This window comes from Drosophila teissieri, unplaced genomic scaffold (assembly GCF_016746235.2).
Source record: "Drosophila teissieri strain GT53w unplaced genomic scaffold, Prin_Dtei_1.1 Segkk125_quiver_pilon_scaf, whole genome shotgun sequence".
Taxonomy (NCBI): Eukaryota; Metazoa; Arthropoda; class Insecta; order Diptera; family Drosophilidae; genus Drosophila; species Drosophila teissieri.
Window position 1 is genome coordinate 1,317,929 of NW_025224991.1, and position 14,746 is coordinate 1,332,674.

At 41.3% G+C, this 14,746-nt stretch overlaps 1 protein-coding gene across 1 annotated transcript in view; it reads right to left on the reverse strand.

The window, feature by feature from the left end:
* Positions 1-8,779: 8,779 nt before the first annotated feature.
* LOC122625580 (dnaJ homolog subfamily C member 16) overlaps positions 8,780-14,746 on the reverse strand; it is a 51,148-nt gene continuing 45,181 nt past the window's right edge. The window contains exons 3-5 of the mRNA XM_043805668.1: positions 9,174-9,416; positions 8,892-9,117; positions 8,780-8,811 (exon numbers count right to left, since the gene is read on the reverse strand). Of these exons, the coding sequence (XP_043661603.1) occupies positions 8,780-8,811; positions 8,892-9,117; positions 9,174-9,416 (501 nt within the window). The remainder of the gene's footprint in view (positions 8,812-8,891; positions 9,118-9,173; positions 9,417-14,746) is intronic.

Consider the following 14,746-nt stretch of genomic DNA (forward strand, 5'->3'; position numbering starts at 1 on the left):
AACTCAGACGGCTTGTTTTTTGTTTGCGGAAAGGCATCCTTAGGAATTCAAATTGGCCCAGAAGTGTCGTAAAAGAAGTTTGTTTCTAATATCGTTGGTCGAACAGCTTTGACATAACATTAATGAAACTAATTCTCAAAACGAATTTTATTATCAAAATTCAGATTTACCCGAACTTTTGCACTTTCATTATCAGGCTCATATTCTGACTTCTCAGTTTTTCCAGAACTTTTAAGAGCTCACCAAGATTTTGGAGCTACTAAATTAATATGCTATAAAGCCGACAGCATCTCGTCTTTCGTCTTGAAACACATCATATTGGCGCTTGTGCGTATTTGACGATCTGGTATTCCATAAATTATATAGTCGATTAGCTCGCCTTTTGACATTCTTAATCCATTTGACATTGTCACCTTCGAGTTGAAATAGGAAGTAAATGATTCATTTGCTCGCCATTTGCGCTCTTCAAGCTTCATGCGCAAAGTAATGGCACTTTTTTTGGGAGAAAGGCCTTCTCCATCGGTTTTATTTATTTTCAGTTAATCTATAAGTTGAACTCAGTACGTTTATATGTGCGCGCCAACTCTAACACTTGTTTGGCTGTCGAAGTCTGGTAGCATTTCTTTTATGCTCTGAAAAGGAATTTCATCATCTTTCGAAACATGGCCCACTGTCTCTTTCTCGCTCGCTCTCTCAGACGATCTCAACAAACTATTCTCCATCCGCAGTAGCTCTCTTTTGAAGTTCATCAACTCCAACTCACTGGTCAGAAATTTTAGTTTCTCCCTTTGAACTTCGTTCTCAAACGCCCATTTTTGTTGCATGTCACTTAAAACATAAAGCTGCTTCTCCGTATTTGCATTTTCTTCTTTGCCTTCTTTCTCTCGATTTTTCTGCTTGTCCACCGGCGCTTTCTTTAATCCTGTTCGTTCTTGTTCATCATTTGACTCGTCGTTCGCGTCGCTCTCTCTTTCTCCTTCTTCTTCGTCTTCTGCAATCTCGTTTGACTCTCCTTTTTCACCGTCATCTATCATTTCATTTAATTCTTCTTTTTCGCTGTCATTTGCAATCTTATTTGATTCTTTTTTTGCTTCACCGTCATTTGCAATCTCGATTGTTTCCTTCTCTGCTTCGCCGTCTTCTGCCATCTCGCTTGATTCATTCTCCCCTTCGCCGATCGTTTAGATTAATTCTTCTTCTCCTTCCGGAACATTATGTGCAATCTCCGTTTCATTCGCCTTTTATAGACGAGTATCGTATCTTTAGGTAAACTTGGACCCTTTCCGACAAAATGCACTTCACTCAATCGTGCTGCCAATGTACTCTTACTTCTATGAGTGGCTAAGTTCAAGACCGAACACCAATTGCGCAATTGGTTGCTCGTAAAATCATTTGCGTTTACTGATGCCATTATAAATGTTTTGTTTTTTTTTCACAATTAAAAGTCTGCAGGAATGGCTTTTGGCACGAAGTTTAGCGCCCACTTCTGATATTGTAGCAGAGTGAAACACGTCCGTTCAGTTCCCTTTATTTCCCTTTATTTTGTTCTCCCTTCCGCCTTTTTGTCTTTTGAATTTCGCGGCTATGTACAAAGCGCTACAGAGCTCGTATCTGGCAATACTATACATAATTTGAAAGGTCTTGACATAACCTACAAAACGACGCTATGCATGATTAGTTTGGATATTGCGTTCAACAGTTATAGACGTGTAAACATGGAGTTCACTAATTCGCGCTATTTTAAAGTTTTCCTTCGTTAAAGGCAAATCCGCTAGAGAAACGTTCCGTGAGATTAATGGTGTTTTGGGGGATGGTACTCTATAACTTCGAACCGCGGAGGAATGGTTTCGACGATTCAGAGCCGGTGAAAACGACACCATGGATAAGCCAGCCGGCGGAAGACCTGTGACGACAAATACCGATCAAATCATGGAATACATCGAGTTAGACCGGCATGTGGCATCTCGTGACATCGCCCAGGAGATGGGAGTTAGTCACCAAACCATTTTAAACCATCTGCAGAAGGCTGGATACAAAAAAAAGCTTGATGTTTGGGAATTGGGGTATGTTTTCTAAAAAAAAGCATTACAGAAGAGTATGAGTGTTACATTTACCGTAACACTTCTAAGGACAGGAAAAAGTTCCGACGATATGGGTCTAGTGCACAACAATAAAAGCGATATAGTGAGTAGTACCAAGATATATCCAGATAACAATATTGTAGCAGAGTGAAACACGTCCGTTCAGTTCGAGATCACTCGCAAGACTGAATCCCTTTATTTTGTTCTTTCGTTCCTTTCATTCGTTCGATCGTTCTACACACATATACATATATCGCAGGGTTGCTTAGGGCTGCTATAAAAGAGTGTGTATACGTACAAAACAGAAATGCTTAGGGCTACTATAATAGAGTGTGCATATAACTTAGCACGCGCAACGAAGATATTGCGAAACTGCCAAGTTGCAGACCGGACGGAAAGGCCCGCACGGGAAAGACAGAAACTGCTGAATACGCAGTCCGTGGTGCATGTGCGCGATACTCTGCCGGATCTCTGTTTCACGCCGTCCGGCCGTCGTCAAGCGCACGCAAAGTCGCTGACACGGCACCTAATCGACCGCGCAGTCGAGAGTCCGAAACTCCGCCGAAGAACAGCGAAACATTTAGGTTTTTTTTAGAGAATAACTCCATCGATTAACATCGATAATATTCTCAACTTTCTAGCTTTTACAGTTCCTGAGATCTCGACGTTCATACGGACGGACAGACAGACAGACGGACAGACAGACGGACAGACAGACGGACGGACAGACGGACAGACAGACGGACGGACAGACGGACGAACGGACAGACGGACATGGCCAGATCGACTCGGCTATTGATCCTGATCAAGAATATATATACTTTATATGGTCGGAAACGCTTCCTTCTCCCTGTTACATACTTTTCAACGAATCTAGTATACCCTCTTACTCTACGAGTAACTGGTATAAAAACCACGCCTCAAGTGGAAGCATTCAAAGAAATTACTATCCTACCAGGAGTGGACTGTGGACCTAGATCTAATAAAATCTGTCCCGGAATTCGAAGGGAAACAGGAAACTTACGTTTCTTGGAGGCAGGCTGCAAAGGCGGCCTAGAAGGTATTCGAGCCTTATAATGGCAGCAGCCGACATTATCAGGCCGTTGCAATTCACAGAAATAAAGTAAGTAAGTAGTAGCCTCATTTAATACAGTATTAAACTTTGACGCCATACTGGCGCGCCTCGACTTTACATATGCGGACAAAACCCCGACACGTGTAATTCAGCAGGAACTGAGCCATTCAAGGCAAGGGGATTTGCTCCAAAGGAAAGCAAACCAACAAACCGGCTCGCTTAGGCAGCAGTCTCGTCCGTATGTGGGAAACACTCAGAGCCAGCCGCCCCCACCCGAACCAATGGAGGTTGATATCTCATCTCCGTCCAGACTGCCCACTACTTGGCAAAGCGGCCAGTCCACACGGACTCAACAAATAATAACCTATATGCCAGAACAGAGGTCAGATGAGGAAGAATATAACCAGGTAGCACATGATAGGGTTGAACAAATAGAAGACGACTTTGACACGTCTGCAATTTTTTAGGGTAAAACCCCTGCTCCCGTATATCTTATGTACGTTAGCAGGGAGGAAAATCAAATTACTTATCGATACTGGCACTTCAAAAAATTACATAGCACCATGCCCAGGGCTTAAAGGCATTGCGCCAGTAGAAAAGCGTTAGGTCAATTCATGGCCAAACAAAAATAGAACAAAAGTGCCTAATTTCTCTGTTTAATGTATAGTCACATTTTTGTATACCTAAAGTTCTTAAGGACTTTTATGGAATCGTCGGGCTTGACTTACTTAAACAAGTGAATGCAAGACTCGACATTAACAAAAATATACTAGAGACTACTACCAAAAACGTTAACTTCATCCAAATAGACGACAAAGACGTCCCACCGGCAATAAAAGCCGCTTTAGACAATACGATAGCAAATAATTGTAGGGCCTTCGCCGACACAGATGAATACAATGGCAACCATAAAAACAGACGGAGAGCCGGTATACTCTAAATCATACCCGCATCCCAGGGGCGTAACGGAATTTGTAAGCGCGGAGGTTAAACAACTTCTAGCGAACGGCGTAATAAGGCCATCCCGATCGCCCTACAACAACCCGACTGGGGTTGTAGACAAACAGGGATTTGACCAAAACGGGGTAGGAAAGAAACGGTTGGTTATCGACTTTAGAAAGTTGAACCGAAAAACCGTGGATGATAAGTACCCTATTCCTTCGATTTCGACTATATTGTGAAATATGGGCGAGTCAAAATATTTCTCAACACTCGAGTTAGCAGAGAAAGACCGAGAAAAAACAGCTTTTTCGATAAACAATGGCAAATACGAGTTTTGCAGATTACCATTCGGGCTCAAGAACGCCCCAAGTATTTTTCAGAGAGCTATAGATGACGTTTGAAGAGAAGGAATCTCGAAGATATGCTTCGTGTATGTCGTCAAAGCAGACATGAGGGTATCTCAAGAAAATTCGAAGTTTATCAAAAAAAGCGTCGAGTACTTGGGATTCATCGTGTCGCAAGGGGGTCTCCGAGCCTCACCTGAAAAGGCGAAAGTCATAAAGGAGTTCCCCGTGCCAAAAACTCTTTTTGACCTCAGATCTTTTCTGGGTTTAGCAAGTTACTACAGGTGTTTTATCAAAAACTTCGCGTCAATCGCAGGCCCCCTAACAGGTCCTTAAAGGCAAAAACGGGAAAACAAGCAAGTATCAGTCAAAAAAATTAATATAAATATGACTGAAGAACAAAAAACAACATTTAAGAGACTAAGAGAAATACTGGCATCGGAAGACGTTCTTTTTTCATACCCAGACTTTAAAAAACCGTTCGACTTAACGACGGATGCATCTGGGTACGGACTTGAAGCCGTACTATCTCAAGATAAGCGCCCAATTACAATGATATCGCGCACGCTGCGTGATAACGAAAAAAAACCAACGAGCGAAAGCTTCTTGCCATAGTTTGGGCGCTTAACAACCTTCGTAATTACATATACGGTGTAAAAAAATTGCGCGTCTACAGCGACCACCAACCACCCACTTTTTCTTGCCATAGTTTGGGCGCTTAACAACCTTCGTAATGACATATACGGTCTACAGCGACCACCAACCACTCACTTTCGCCATCTCGGACAAAAATCCTAATGCGAAGCTAAAACGTTGGAATGGGATTATCGAAGACTATGGGGCGAAACTTATTTACACGCCAGGAAAAGAAAACCTCGTAGCAGACGCGTTATCTCGTCAGAACGTAAACGCATTAGAAGACACATACGAGTCAGACGCATTATCTCGCCAAAGCAAAAGGGTTTGTGAAGACACATACGGATTGGACGTAGCCACAATACATAGCGAAGAATCACTGACCTATACCACCGACACAACGGACAAGCCAATTAATTGTTTCAGGAATCAGATCATTATAGAAGAGGGTAAACATTCTTCAGTGAATAACCTTATTCTCTTTAAAAACAAAATGAGGCACCTAATAAGATTTTCCGACCGGGATTATAAACACCATTAAAGATGTGGTGAATGCGGGAGTCGTCAACGCAATACATTGCACACTTCCAATCCTAGCATTTATTCAACGTTCACTAATAGAAGCATTCCCAAAGGGCAATCGTGGACGTAAAGTCTCCAATATTAAATATAGCCAACTTCTTTCCAAACGTAAAAACCATCTATTGTGACAACGATAGCTCACTAAATTCAGAAACTTTTAAATCAGTCCTCCTCAATAATTTTAACATTTCAATCGCAGACGCACCACCTTTACACAGTACACTTCCAACGGGCATGTAGAAAGGTTTCACGGCACACTCGCAGAAATAGCCCGGTGCCTAAAAATAGAAAAAGGGATAAACGATAATAATAAAGGAAAATTCTTTTAGCAACTTCCAGGTATAATAGAACCATACATTCGGTAACAGACAAAAAACCAATAAATAATACATTCAACACCAGTAGAATTCGAGAAAGAAATCAGCGATAAAATTCAACAAGCACAAAATAGAAGCTTGGAAAAATTCAATAAAGATAGGACGGATAAAGATTACCAAGTAGGCGATAAAGTTTTCTTAAAGTAAACAAACGCTTGGGAAACAAACTCTCGCCGCTCTGCTCTGAACAAACCACTGAAGCAGACCTGGGGACCACGGTTCTCATGAAGGGGAAGGTGGTCCATAAAGACAATCTTCGTTAATCACCCTAATCACTTATTTTTACATTTCGTTTAGGCTAGGACCATATTTTCTACCTCTAGTAATAGCGGCTGTGACGACGGACGCGGTGACAAAAATCGGTAACTACACGAACTCGGACTACATCCTACGCTAAGTTAGTCTGTAAGAAAATCGTTCAACACCACAACCGGATCCTAGATTTCGATGACAGCAATCTGCTCGAATTATAAACATCGGGGACTGCAAGACAACAGTCGGAACCACTTTTTGCAAGGAACTCCAAAGCAGCTCATGCGCACGTCAAATGGTTGCGGGGACTATTGCGCATTGTAATACGCTTCCGGGGCACCTGAACTCAGTCACCATTGTGGACCATGTCAACATCATCGCCAATGATGCCAACATGACCATCATAGACGATAACGGTCTCGTCCAGACGGAGGTACCAGCTGGTACCTACCTGGTTAATTACTCGAACAGAGTTTCCCTAAATGGAACCTGGTATGAACCAGCTAGAAAGCTCAAGAAAAAACCCACAGTGGCGGCCATGACCTTGGTGAATGTCACTTCACACCAGGACCGACTAAGCCCCCTCTATTATACGAGCTAAGCCTGAAAAACCTCCATCACATCGGAGCTATAAAGGAAAGGTTCCTGTTAGGATCCCTTGTCGGCTACTCCTTAATCGTGCTAGTTCTATCCTGCGTCATGTGGCTTAGCCGTCTGATTTTGATAGCTAATCGGCGCACCAACTTAAAGAGCGGTGACGACATAGCAGCAGGAGGCCGCCGGGACGACGACCATTTAAAGGAGGGAAGAGTTAGCACGCGCAACGAAGATATTGCGAAACTGCCAAGTTTCAGACCGGACGGAAAGGCCCACACGCGAAAGACAGAAACTACTGAATTCGCAGTCCGTGGTGCAGTGCCGGGATCACGCCGACAACAAGTGGCTGTCGTCATGCGGAGAACAGCGAAACATTTATGTTCAGTTTTAGAGAATAACTCCATCGATTAACATCGGTGCAACAATTGTGAACTTAGAATAATTTGAAATAATACAAAATAAAGAGCAATCTAATAATGTATATAGAAAACATATATGCTTAGGGCTACTACAATATGCAAAATGGAAAAATAAAATATATGAGATAGAATAAAACAAGAACTAGAAGAAAAGAAGAGAGAACGCCATAGTCAAATTACCCAACTATTACTTACCCGTAACTCAGCTGTAGGAAGTACAAACGAAAAATTTTAAAAATTTTCTGGCAAAACGATAGAAATTGGGAAAATACCAATTAAACAAGATGGAACCTGTAGTCGAGTTCCCCGACTATCTAATACCCGTTACTCAGCTGGTGGAAGAGCGAAGGAGTCACTGATAGTTTTTGGCGGTTTGTGGACGTTAGAGTGGGCGTGGCCAAAAGTTTTTTGGCAAATCGAGAAAAATTTACACGACTAACGATTACTAAAAATGTAAAAAAATATGGCAGTTTTGGGCGGTTTGTGCGCGTTAGAGTGGGCGTGGCAACATAGGTTAATCTCAACTTTCTAGCTTTTATAGTTCCTGAGATCTCGACATGGAGATCTGAGACATGGCCAGATCGACTCGGCTATTGATCCTGATCAAGAATATGTATAAACGCTTCCTTCTGTCTGTTACATACTTTTCAACAAATCTAGTATACCCTTTTACTTTACGAGTAACGGGTATAAACAACAAAAAGAAAGATCAATTTTGTTGAAAATGACCGGTGCTACAATAAAAGCCATATTTCGAGGTCCTAAAATTAATTAATAATTTTTTTTACCAACATGACCCGATATATGATCAAAATTTGCGCAAAAGCAAAAACGAAAATAGCGCTGCAACGCACAGATCTATTTTAGGGATCAAAGGCGATATAGGTAACTGCCAAAGACTACGTAATTTTCAGGGATTTAAGTTCGATGCGGGCTCGGAAAATTACATAGATAAAAACCGTTACGAGCGAGAACTGGCACTTAAAGTTAACGAACAAAGTGGATGACTTGGCGATTTATATATTTCTCAATTTAATGAATGAATAGGCTTCTCGCATAAAGCCAAATCGAATAGTCAGACGACGAAGAAGAGGATCATGAATCTGAATGAAAAAAATCTAAGGCACACACAGACGCTACATCGACGGATGAACTACAATTTTATTAAAAAAATCCTTAACTGATGCATCCAGTCTATTTATGAGTAAAAAGACAACTAATGCTGAACGGAAATACACCAGTACGAGCTTGAGATTCTTGCAGTCATTGAAGCACACACAAATTTTAAAGTGTAACTTCTATGCATGCACTTTAAGAAATTAAGCGATTGCAGCGCCTTCACAATATTTTGGAAGAATCAAAACCTTTGCACACGAGTGGCTCGCTTTATATTATTTTATATTTACAACACTTTTGACTACGAGGCCACAATACTTCCACACGTGAACGGGCAAGTCGAAAAACTACAATAATCTTAAGGCAAAAGGAAATAACGCATATGATGCCCTGAAGATCGGGAATTTGATTTTTTCAATAGCTTGCGCTGAGTAACTAAAAGGCTAACACATGATGACTAGAAAACTTACCTTGTATATCGAAAAGTTGGCCTTGCGCCTTAAGATTTTCCTCCTCAACTTTAAGAAAGTAAATTAATACATATCCAACAGCAAACATAAATCCAAAAGTTCCTAAAAGTGAAATAAACGCAAAAAGGTGCTCCTCTTCAATATTATCTGATAGGTAATCGACCACATATAAGAACTGAGAAATCCATTTAGTTAAAATTCCTTGTGAATGTTCGTTAATTAAGTTCTGAAAGATATAATTCATTGTTGATTTGGATAATGTTAGAATATGAGATTATGTACCTCTACAAATGCTTCGTAACATAAAGCTTCTGAATTTTTTAATAACTTCTTAACTGCATTGGAAATTTCGTTTTTAGTTAAATTTATGAAGTGTTCAGGTGAACTGTTGCCATTCTGTTTGGCGACGTTGACCCAGTCGTACTTTATACGTTTTTTATCTCGCCGCCAAATAATAACAATGTGTATAAGACTGTCCTTATACGATCCTTTCGAAATTGCTCTAATAAAATGCGGTTGACTTTCCTGAAACGAAATATACATTCTTTTAGTATTTGTTTCTTGTTTTAATGGAAAATTGATAGTATAGATTTAATTTAATAAACAAGAGAAACGCTATAGTCAAGTTCCCCGACCATCTGATACCCGTTACTCAGCTAGTGGAAGTGGGAAGGAGAAATTTCCACACTGACAGTTTTTGGCAGTTTGTGGGCTTTAGAGTGGGCGTGACAAAAATTATTTGGAAAATCGAGAAAAAATTACAAGACTAACAAAAATGTGAAAAAATATCAAACCATTTTTCAAAAGTGTGGGCGTTAAGGTGGGCGATGCAACATTTTTTTTTTTTTGAACTTATTGCGTTATTTATTGGATCTTCTCTTATTATGAGACTAACAATAATTATTCAATATGAGATCTCAGGAACCACAAAAGCTAGAAAGTTGAGATTAAACATACAGACTCCAGAGACATAGACGCAGCGCAAGTTTGTTGATTCATGTTGCCACGCCCACTCTAACGCCCACAAACCGCATAAACTGCCACGCCCAACTTTTGAAAATGTTTTATATTTTTTAATTTTTGTATTAGTCTTTTAAATTTTTATCGATTTGTCAAAAAACTTTTTGCCACGCCACTATAACGCCCACAAACCGCATAAAGCTGCCACGCCACACTTTTGAAAAATGTTTTAATATTTTTTCATTTTTGTATTAGACTTGTAAATTTCTATCGATTTGCAAAAAACTTTTTGCCACGCCCACTCTAACGCCCTCAAACCGACAAAAACTGTCAGTGTTGAAGATTCTCCTTCGCACTTCCACTAGCTGAGTAACGGGTATCAGATAGTCGGGGAACTCGACTATAGCGTTCTCTCTTGTTTTTTTTTGAACTTATTGCGTTATTTATTGGATTTCTATTAGTTTAATTATCTTATTATATAAATTAGTTGTATATTAGTTAGAGACGGCCCTAGGATTTCTTTGCTGGGCTGGAGAATCTTTGCGCTTTAGTCTGCTGTGACGACATACACGCGTGAGCGACTTCGCGAGAGGATTTTCGTGTGCGGCGAGCTTTGTTTGATGTTTACTCTTTCTCATCTGGATTTCCTCGTTGACGAGGTTTATGTTGAGGTCTCTATGGATGCTTTCTCTGCGTAGGTACCATGGTGCCCCAGTGATAGTTCGCAGGATCGCTGACTGAGCTCGCTGTATAATTTCAATGTTGGTTTTAGACGCGTTTCCCCATAATTCACAGCCGTATGTCCAAATGGGTTTCAGCACGGTATTGTAGAGAAGTACTTTGTATTCCAGACTAAGCGGAGAGTTGCAATTAATAAGCCAGTGGAGGTTGCCTGATTTAAGCTTCATATGATTTCCTTTAGATTCTATATGTCGCCGCCAGGTGAGGCGTCTATCTAGGTGAACCCCAAGATATGTTACTACGTCTGATTGTGAGATGAGTGTATTGTTTAGGGTACATGGTGGGCAGGTTTGTCTATTCAGTGTGAATGTTACATGTCTGCTTTTGGTCTCGTTTATCTTTATGCGCCAGTCCGCAAACCATCTTTCCACTGTTTTAAGATGACAGTCAAGTTTTTCTGTTGCCTTTGATGGGCATTTGGATCGGCTGAGTATTGCGGTATCGTCAGCAAACGTAGAGGTTGTGAGTTGATAGTTTGTAGGCATGTCTGCTGTATATAAAGTGTAAAGAACGGGGCCCAGCACACTTCCTAGGGGAACTCCAGCATTGATGACGCGGTCATGTGAAGTCGAACTGTTACACCTGATTGAGAACACTCTTTTGAAGAGATAAGATTCGAACACTTTGTAGGTATTCTGCGGAAGCAGTTTTGATATCTTGTACATTAGTCCTTCCACCCAGACTCGGTCAAATGCTTGTGCGACATCTAAGAATATTGCTGAGCAGTATTCCCGGTGCTCAAAAGCAGTACGAATTTCGTTTGTGATGCGATTGACCTGTTTGATCGTTCCATGATTTTTGCGAAAACCAAATTGATGGGATGGTATTGTGTTTCGCATTCTTAAGTAGGGAGCTAGGTGTTTTAAAAATGCCTTTTCAAACAGTTTCGAGAGACACGATAGGAGACTGATTGGTCTGTAGGATGAGGGTTGCGTCTTGTCTTTGCCTGGTTTGGGAATCATCACTATGACCGCCTTTTTCCACCTTTGGGGATAGTATCCAAGTTTCGTAATAGCGTTAAAGAGATTGCATAAGGTCAGAACCGCACACGGTGGGAGTTCTATGATCATTTTTGGTGTCACCAAGTCGTGTCCAGGTGATTTTTTGGGCTCAAGATCTTTTATTGTAGATGATATCTCACGTTGACTAAATGTTATTGGATTTATTGGTGGCGGGATTTTAATTGCTACAGGTAGGACAAATGAGTTGCTAGCAGTATTTGGTTGGAATGCGCCTTGAAGGTGATCGGCGAATGCACTTGCTCTATCTTGTTCGCTGCGTATCCAGCTTCCTGAGGGGCCTCGCAGTGGAACGACTGTTTCTGCTGGTGGCTGAATATTTTTGTGTGCTTTCCACAAGGGGTTCTTCTTGCTGGTGGGCGATAGTTGTTCGATATATAGATGCTGGGCGTTTGCTTCCTCAAGCTTAAGTGCCCTGGTTAGTCTACGTGTTGCTATTTTTAGATGTTCCTTAGCCTTTGGGGATCTGTGATTCTGCCATTCTCTTCTTAGTCTTCGTTTTTTAAGTACTAGCTGTTCGATTTCGCCAGTTGTCTTGGTATGATTTGTCATTTTGTGTGTGTCTGGAGGGGTAGAGGCCTTGGCTGCAGCAACAAGATTTTCCTCCATCGATTCGGTCAGGCGGTCAACATCCTCATGGGTAGACACTGTTTGAGTTGGTACCACGTGAGTACAAACATATTTCGTGTACCTTGCCCAGTTGGTCCTGTTGCCTGTCAGCCTGTAGGTGTGCTCAGTTATATGTGGTCGATGCCTGAGAGCAAGTAAAACTGGTGAGTGATCTGATGATAGTTCTGCAAGTGACTCAGCCGTAATATTATTTCTAGGGATCTTTCATATTATTGCGAAGTCAATGAGATCCGGGAGCTTATTTGGATCTGCTGGCCAGTATGTAGGCCTACCCGGAGTGACATAATCGAGCTTATTTCGTGGCTTAATGAGCGCGTTGTAAAGTTGTTTGCCCTTTGGGTTTAAAAGGCGTGAACCCCAGTGCGTGTGCTTGGCATTGTAGTCACCAGCCGCTATAAATCGCTCACCGAGTGAGTTGAAAAATTCCAAGAATTGGTCCTCAGAAACTGCAAAACGAGGTGGGCAGTAGACTGCGGACAGAGTGACGGGGCCGATGCTAGATAGCATGCTTATGGAAGTGGATTTCAGGTAGTCCGTTTCAGTTCTATTATGAAGGTGGTGTTTGATGCGACCTCTGATAAGTATGCCAGTGCCGCCATGGGCTTTTCCGTCCGGAGGGTTTGTGGCGTAGAATAGGTATCCTGGAACATGGAAGTTGTGCTTGTCTGTTAGATGTGTCTCGGAGAGGACAATGACGTCAATATTTATTTCGGATAGGAACTGGGCAAGTTCGAGTTTATGCCGTGAAACACCATTCGCGTTCCACATAGATATTTGAAGTGGAGACATTATGTTGATTTTGATGACACGAGAAGCTGTATCAGCATATTTTGGTTTCGCATAAGCTCTTGCATTGTGGTTTGCATGAATGTCATAAATTCTTTTAGGGTTTGCTGGAGTGAGATCATCATCGTTTCAATGCCAGTTGATATATGCTGCGTTTGATCGTTCAAAGTAGTTATTTCCTGTTCTTCCCGCGTAGTAGTTTACTTTTGTGTTATTGGATTCACGCTTTTAATTCCCAATCTTAAGGCAGTAGCGAAGGAAACGCTAGGATTGGTACGATGTGTAGGAAGGGGTGCCGTGTAAGAAGGGCCCGATTGTGGCGGAGTGTGACTGATGTGTGTGGCCTGAGCTCGTGTTGATTCTCCGTGTTTGTTAAGACGGTTCTTTAGTTCCTTATATACTACACAGCCACGCCAATTCGCTGCGTGACTTCCACCGCAGTTGCTGCACATTTTAACAGAGCTGTCTTCCTTGTTCTTATGACAGTTCGCTGTGCTGTGGGCTTCACTACAGACTACGCAGATAGAGTTCAGTTTACAGTAAGCCTTAGTGTGGCCATATTCTTGGCAGTTAGTGCACTGCACTGGGCGGTTGCGCTTGTGTGGCTTTTCTACTGTGATACGCCGATGCAATAGGAGCTGTAACTTGTAGATTGGGTGAACTACATTTTTTTTTAGTATCTGGCTCTCTAGCTCCAACTCGAATTTGAACATTGGTTGTGGTTCCTTATTTTTATTAAGTATGTTAATGACCATTTTTGCATTAAAGTTCTTTTCCTTGAGCGCTTCTACGATTTCAGTGGTCGAAACAGTTGCCTCAATCCCTTTGAGAACAACCTGTAGGCCCCTTGCGCTTTTTAGTGGGTATGTATAAAAGTTTTTCCTGCATCGTCCAGGAATTTGGTTAGGAGACGATGGCTAGCTTCGGTTTGAGTTTGAACTTTTGTTTCATTATTGTTCCCCTTTCTTAGGGAGATTATGTATTATGTGAACGAGTTTTCTCCTATTAATGTCGCTATTTTGTTCACTAAGGCACTTGAGCTTTTTTCGCGAATGTATATTGGAGGAGGCTTAACCTTCTTAGGTTCCTCTTTGAATGACTTTGCCGTTTGTACACTTTCATCAGTAGAATTTGCCAGAAGCTCAAATCTGTTGGTGTTTGTAATTTTTGCCGTATTTTCGGATTGTTGATTTTTATTATTTTGAGGGCTGAGTTTTCTTTTAATTGTTATGTAGCGATCCAACATGAATCGACAAACTTGCGCTGCGTCTATTTCTCTGGAGTCTGTATGCTTAATCTCAGCTTTTATAGTTCCTGAGTTTTCGACGTTCATACGGACAGACAGACGGACGGACATGGTCAGATCGACTCGGCTATTGATCCTGTGCAAGAATATATATACTTTATATGGTCGGAAACGTTTCCTTCTGCCTGTTACAAACTTTTTTGAACGAATCTTTTACTCTACGAGTAACGGGTATAAAAAGATCTCAAGTGTAACATAATGGACTTTTATTATTTGGCTTATTGATGAATTACGTACCTAAAGGTTTTAAGCCGGCAACAGTTTTAATTTTCGCCTTCTCACCTGGTGCAAACTCAATAGTTTATATCTAACCTATGCAACTCGTAACGTTATGTCAGTTTTTCGTAATAATACATCTTTTTATAATTATTCCATTGAAAAAATATCCTCCAGCGCATTTTCAGAAGATTTAG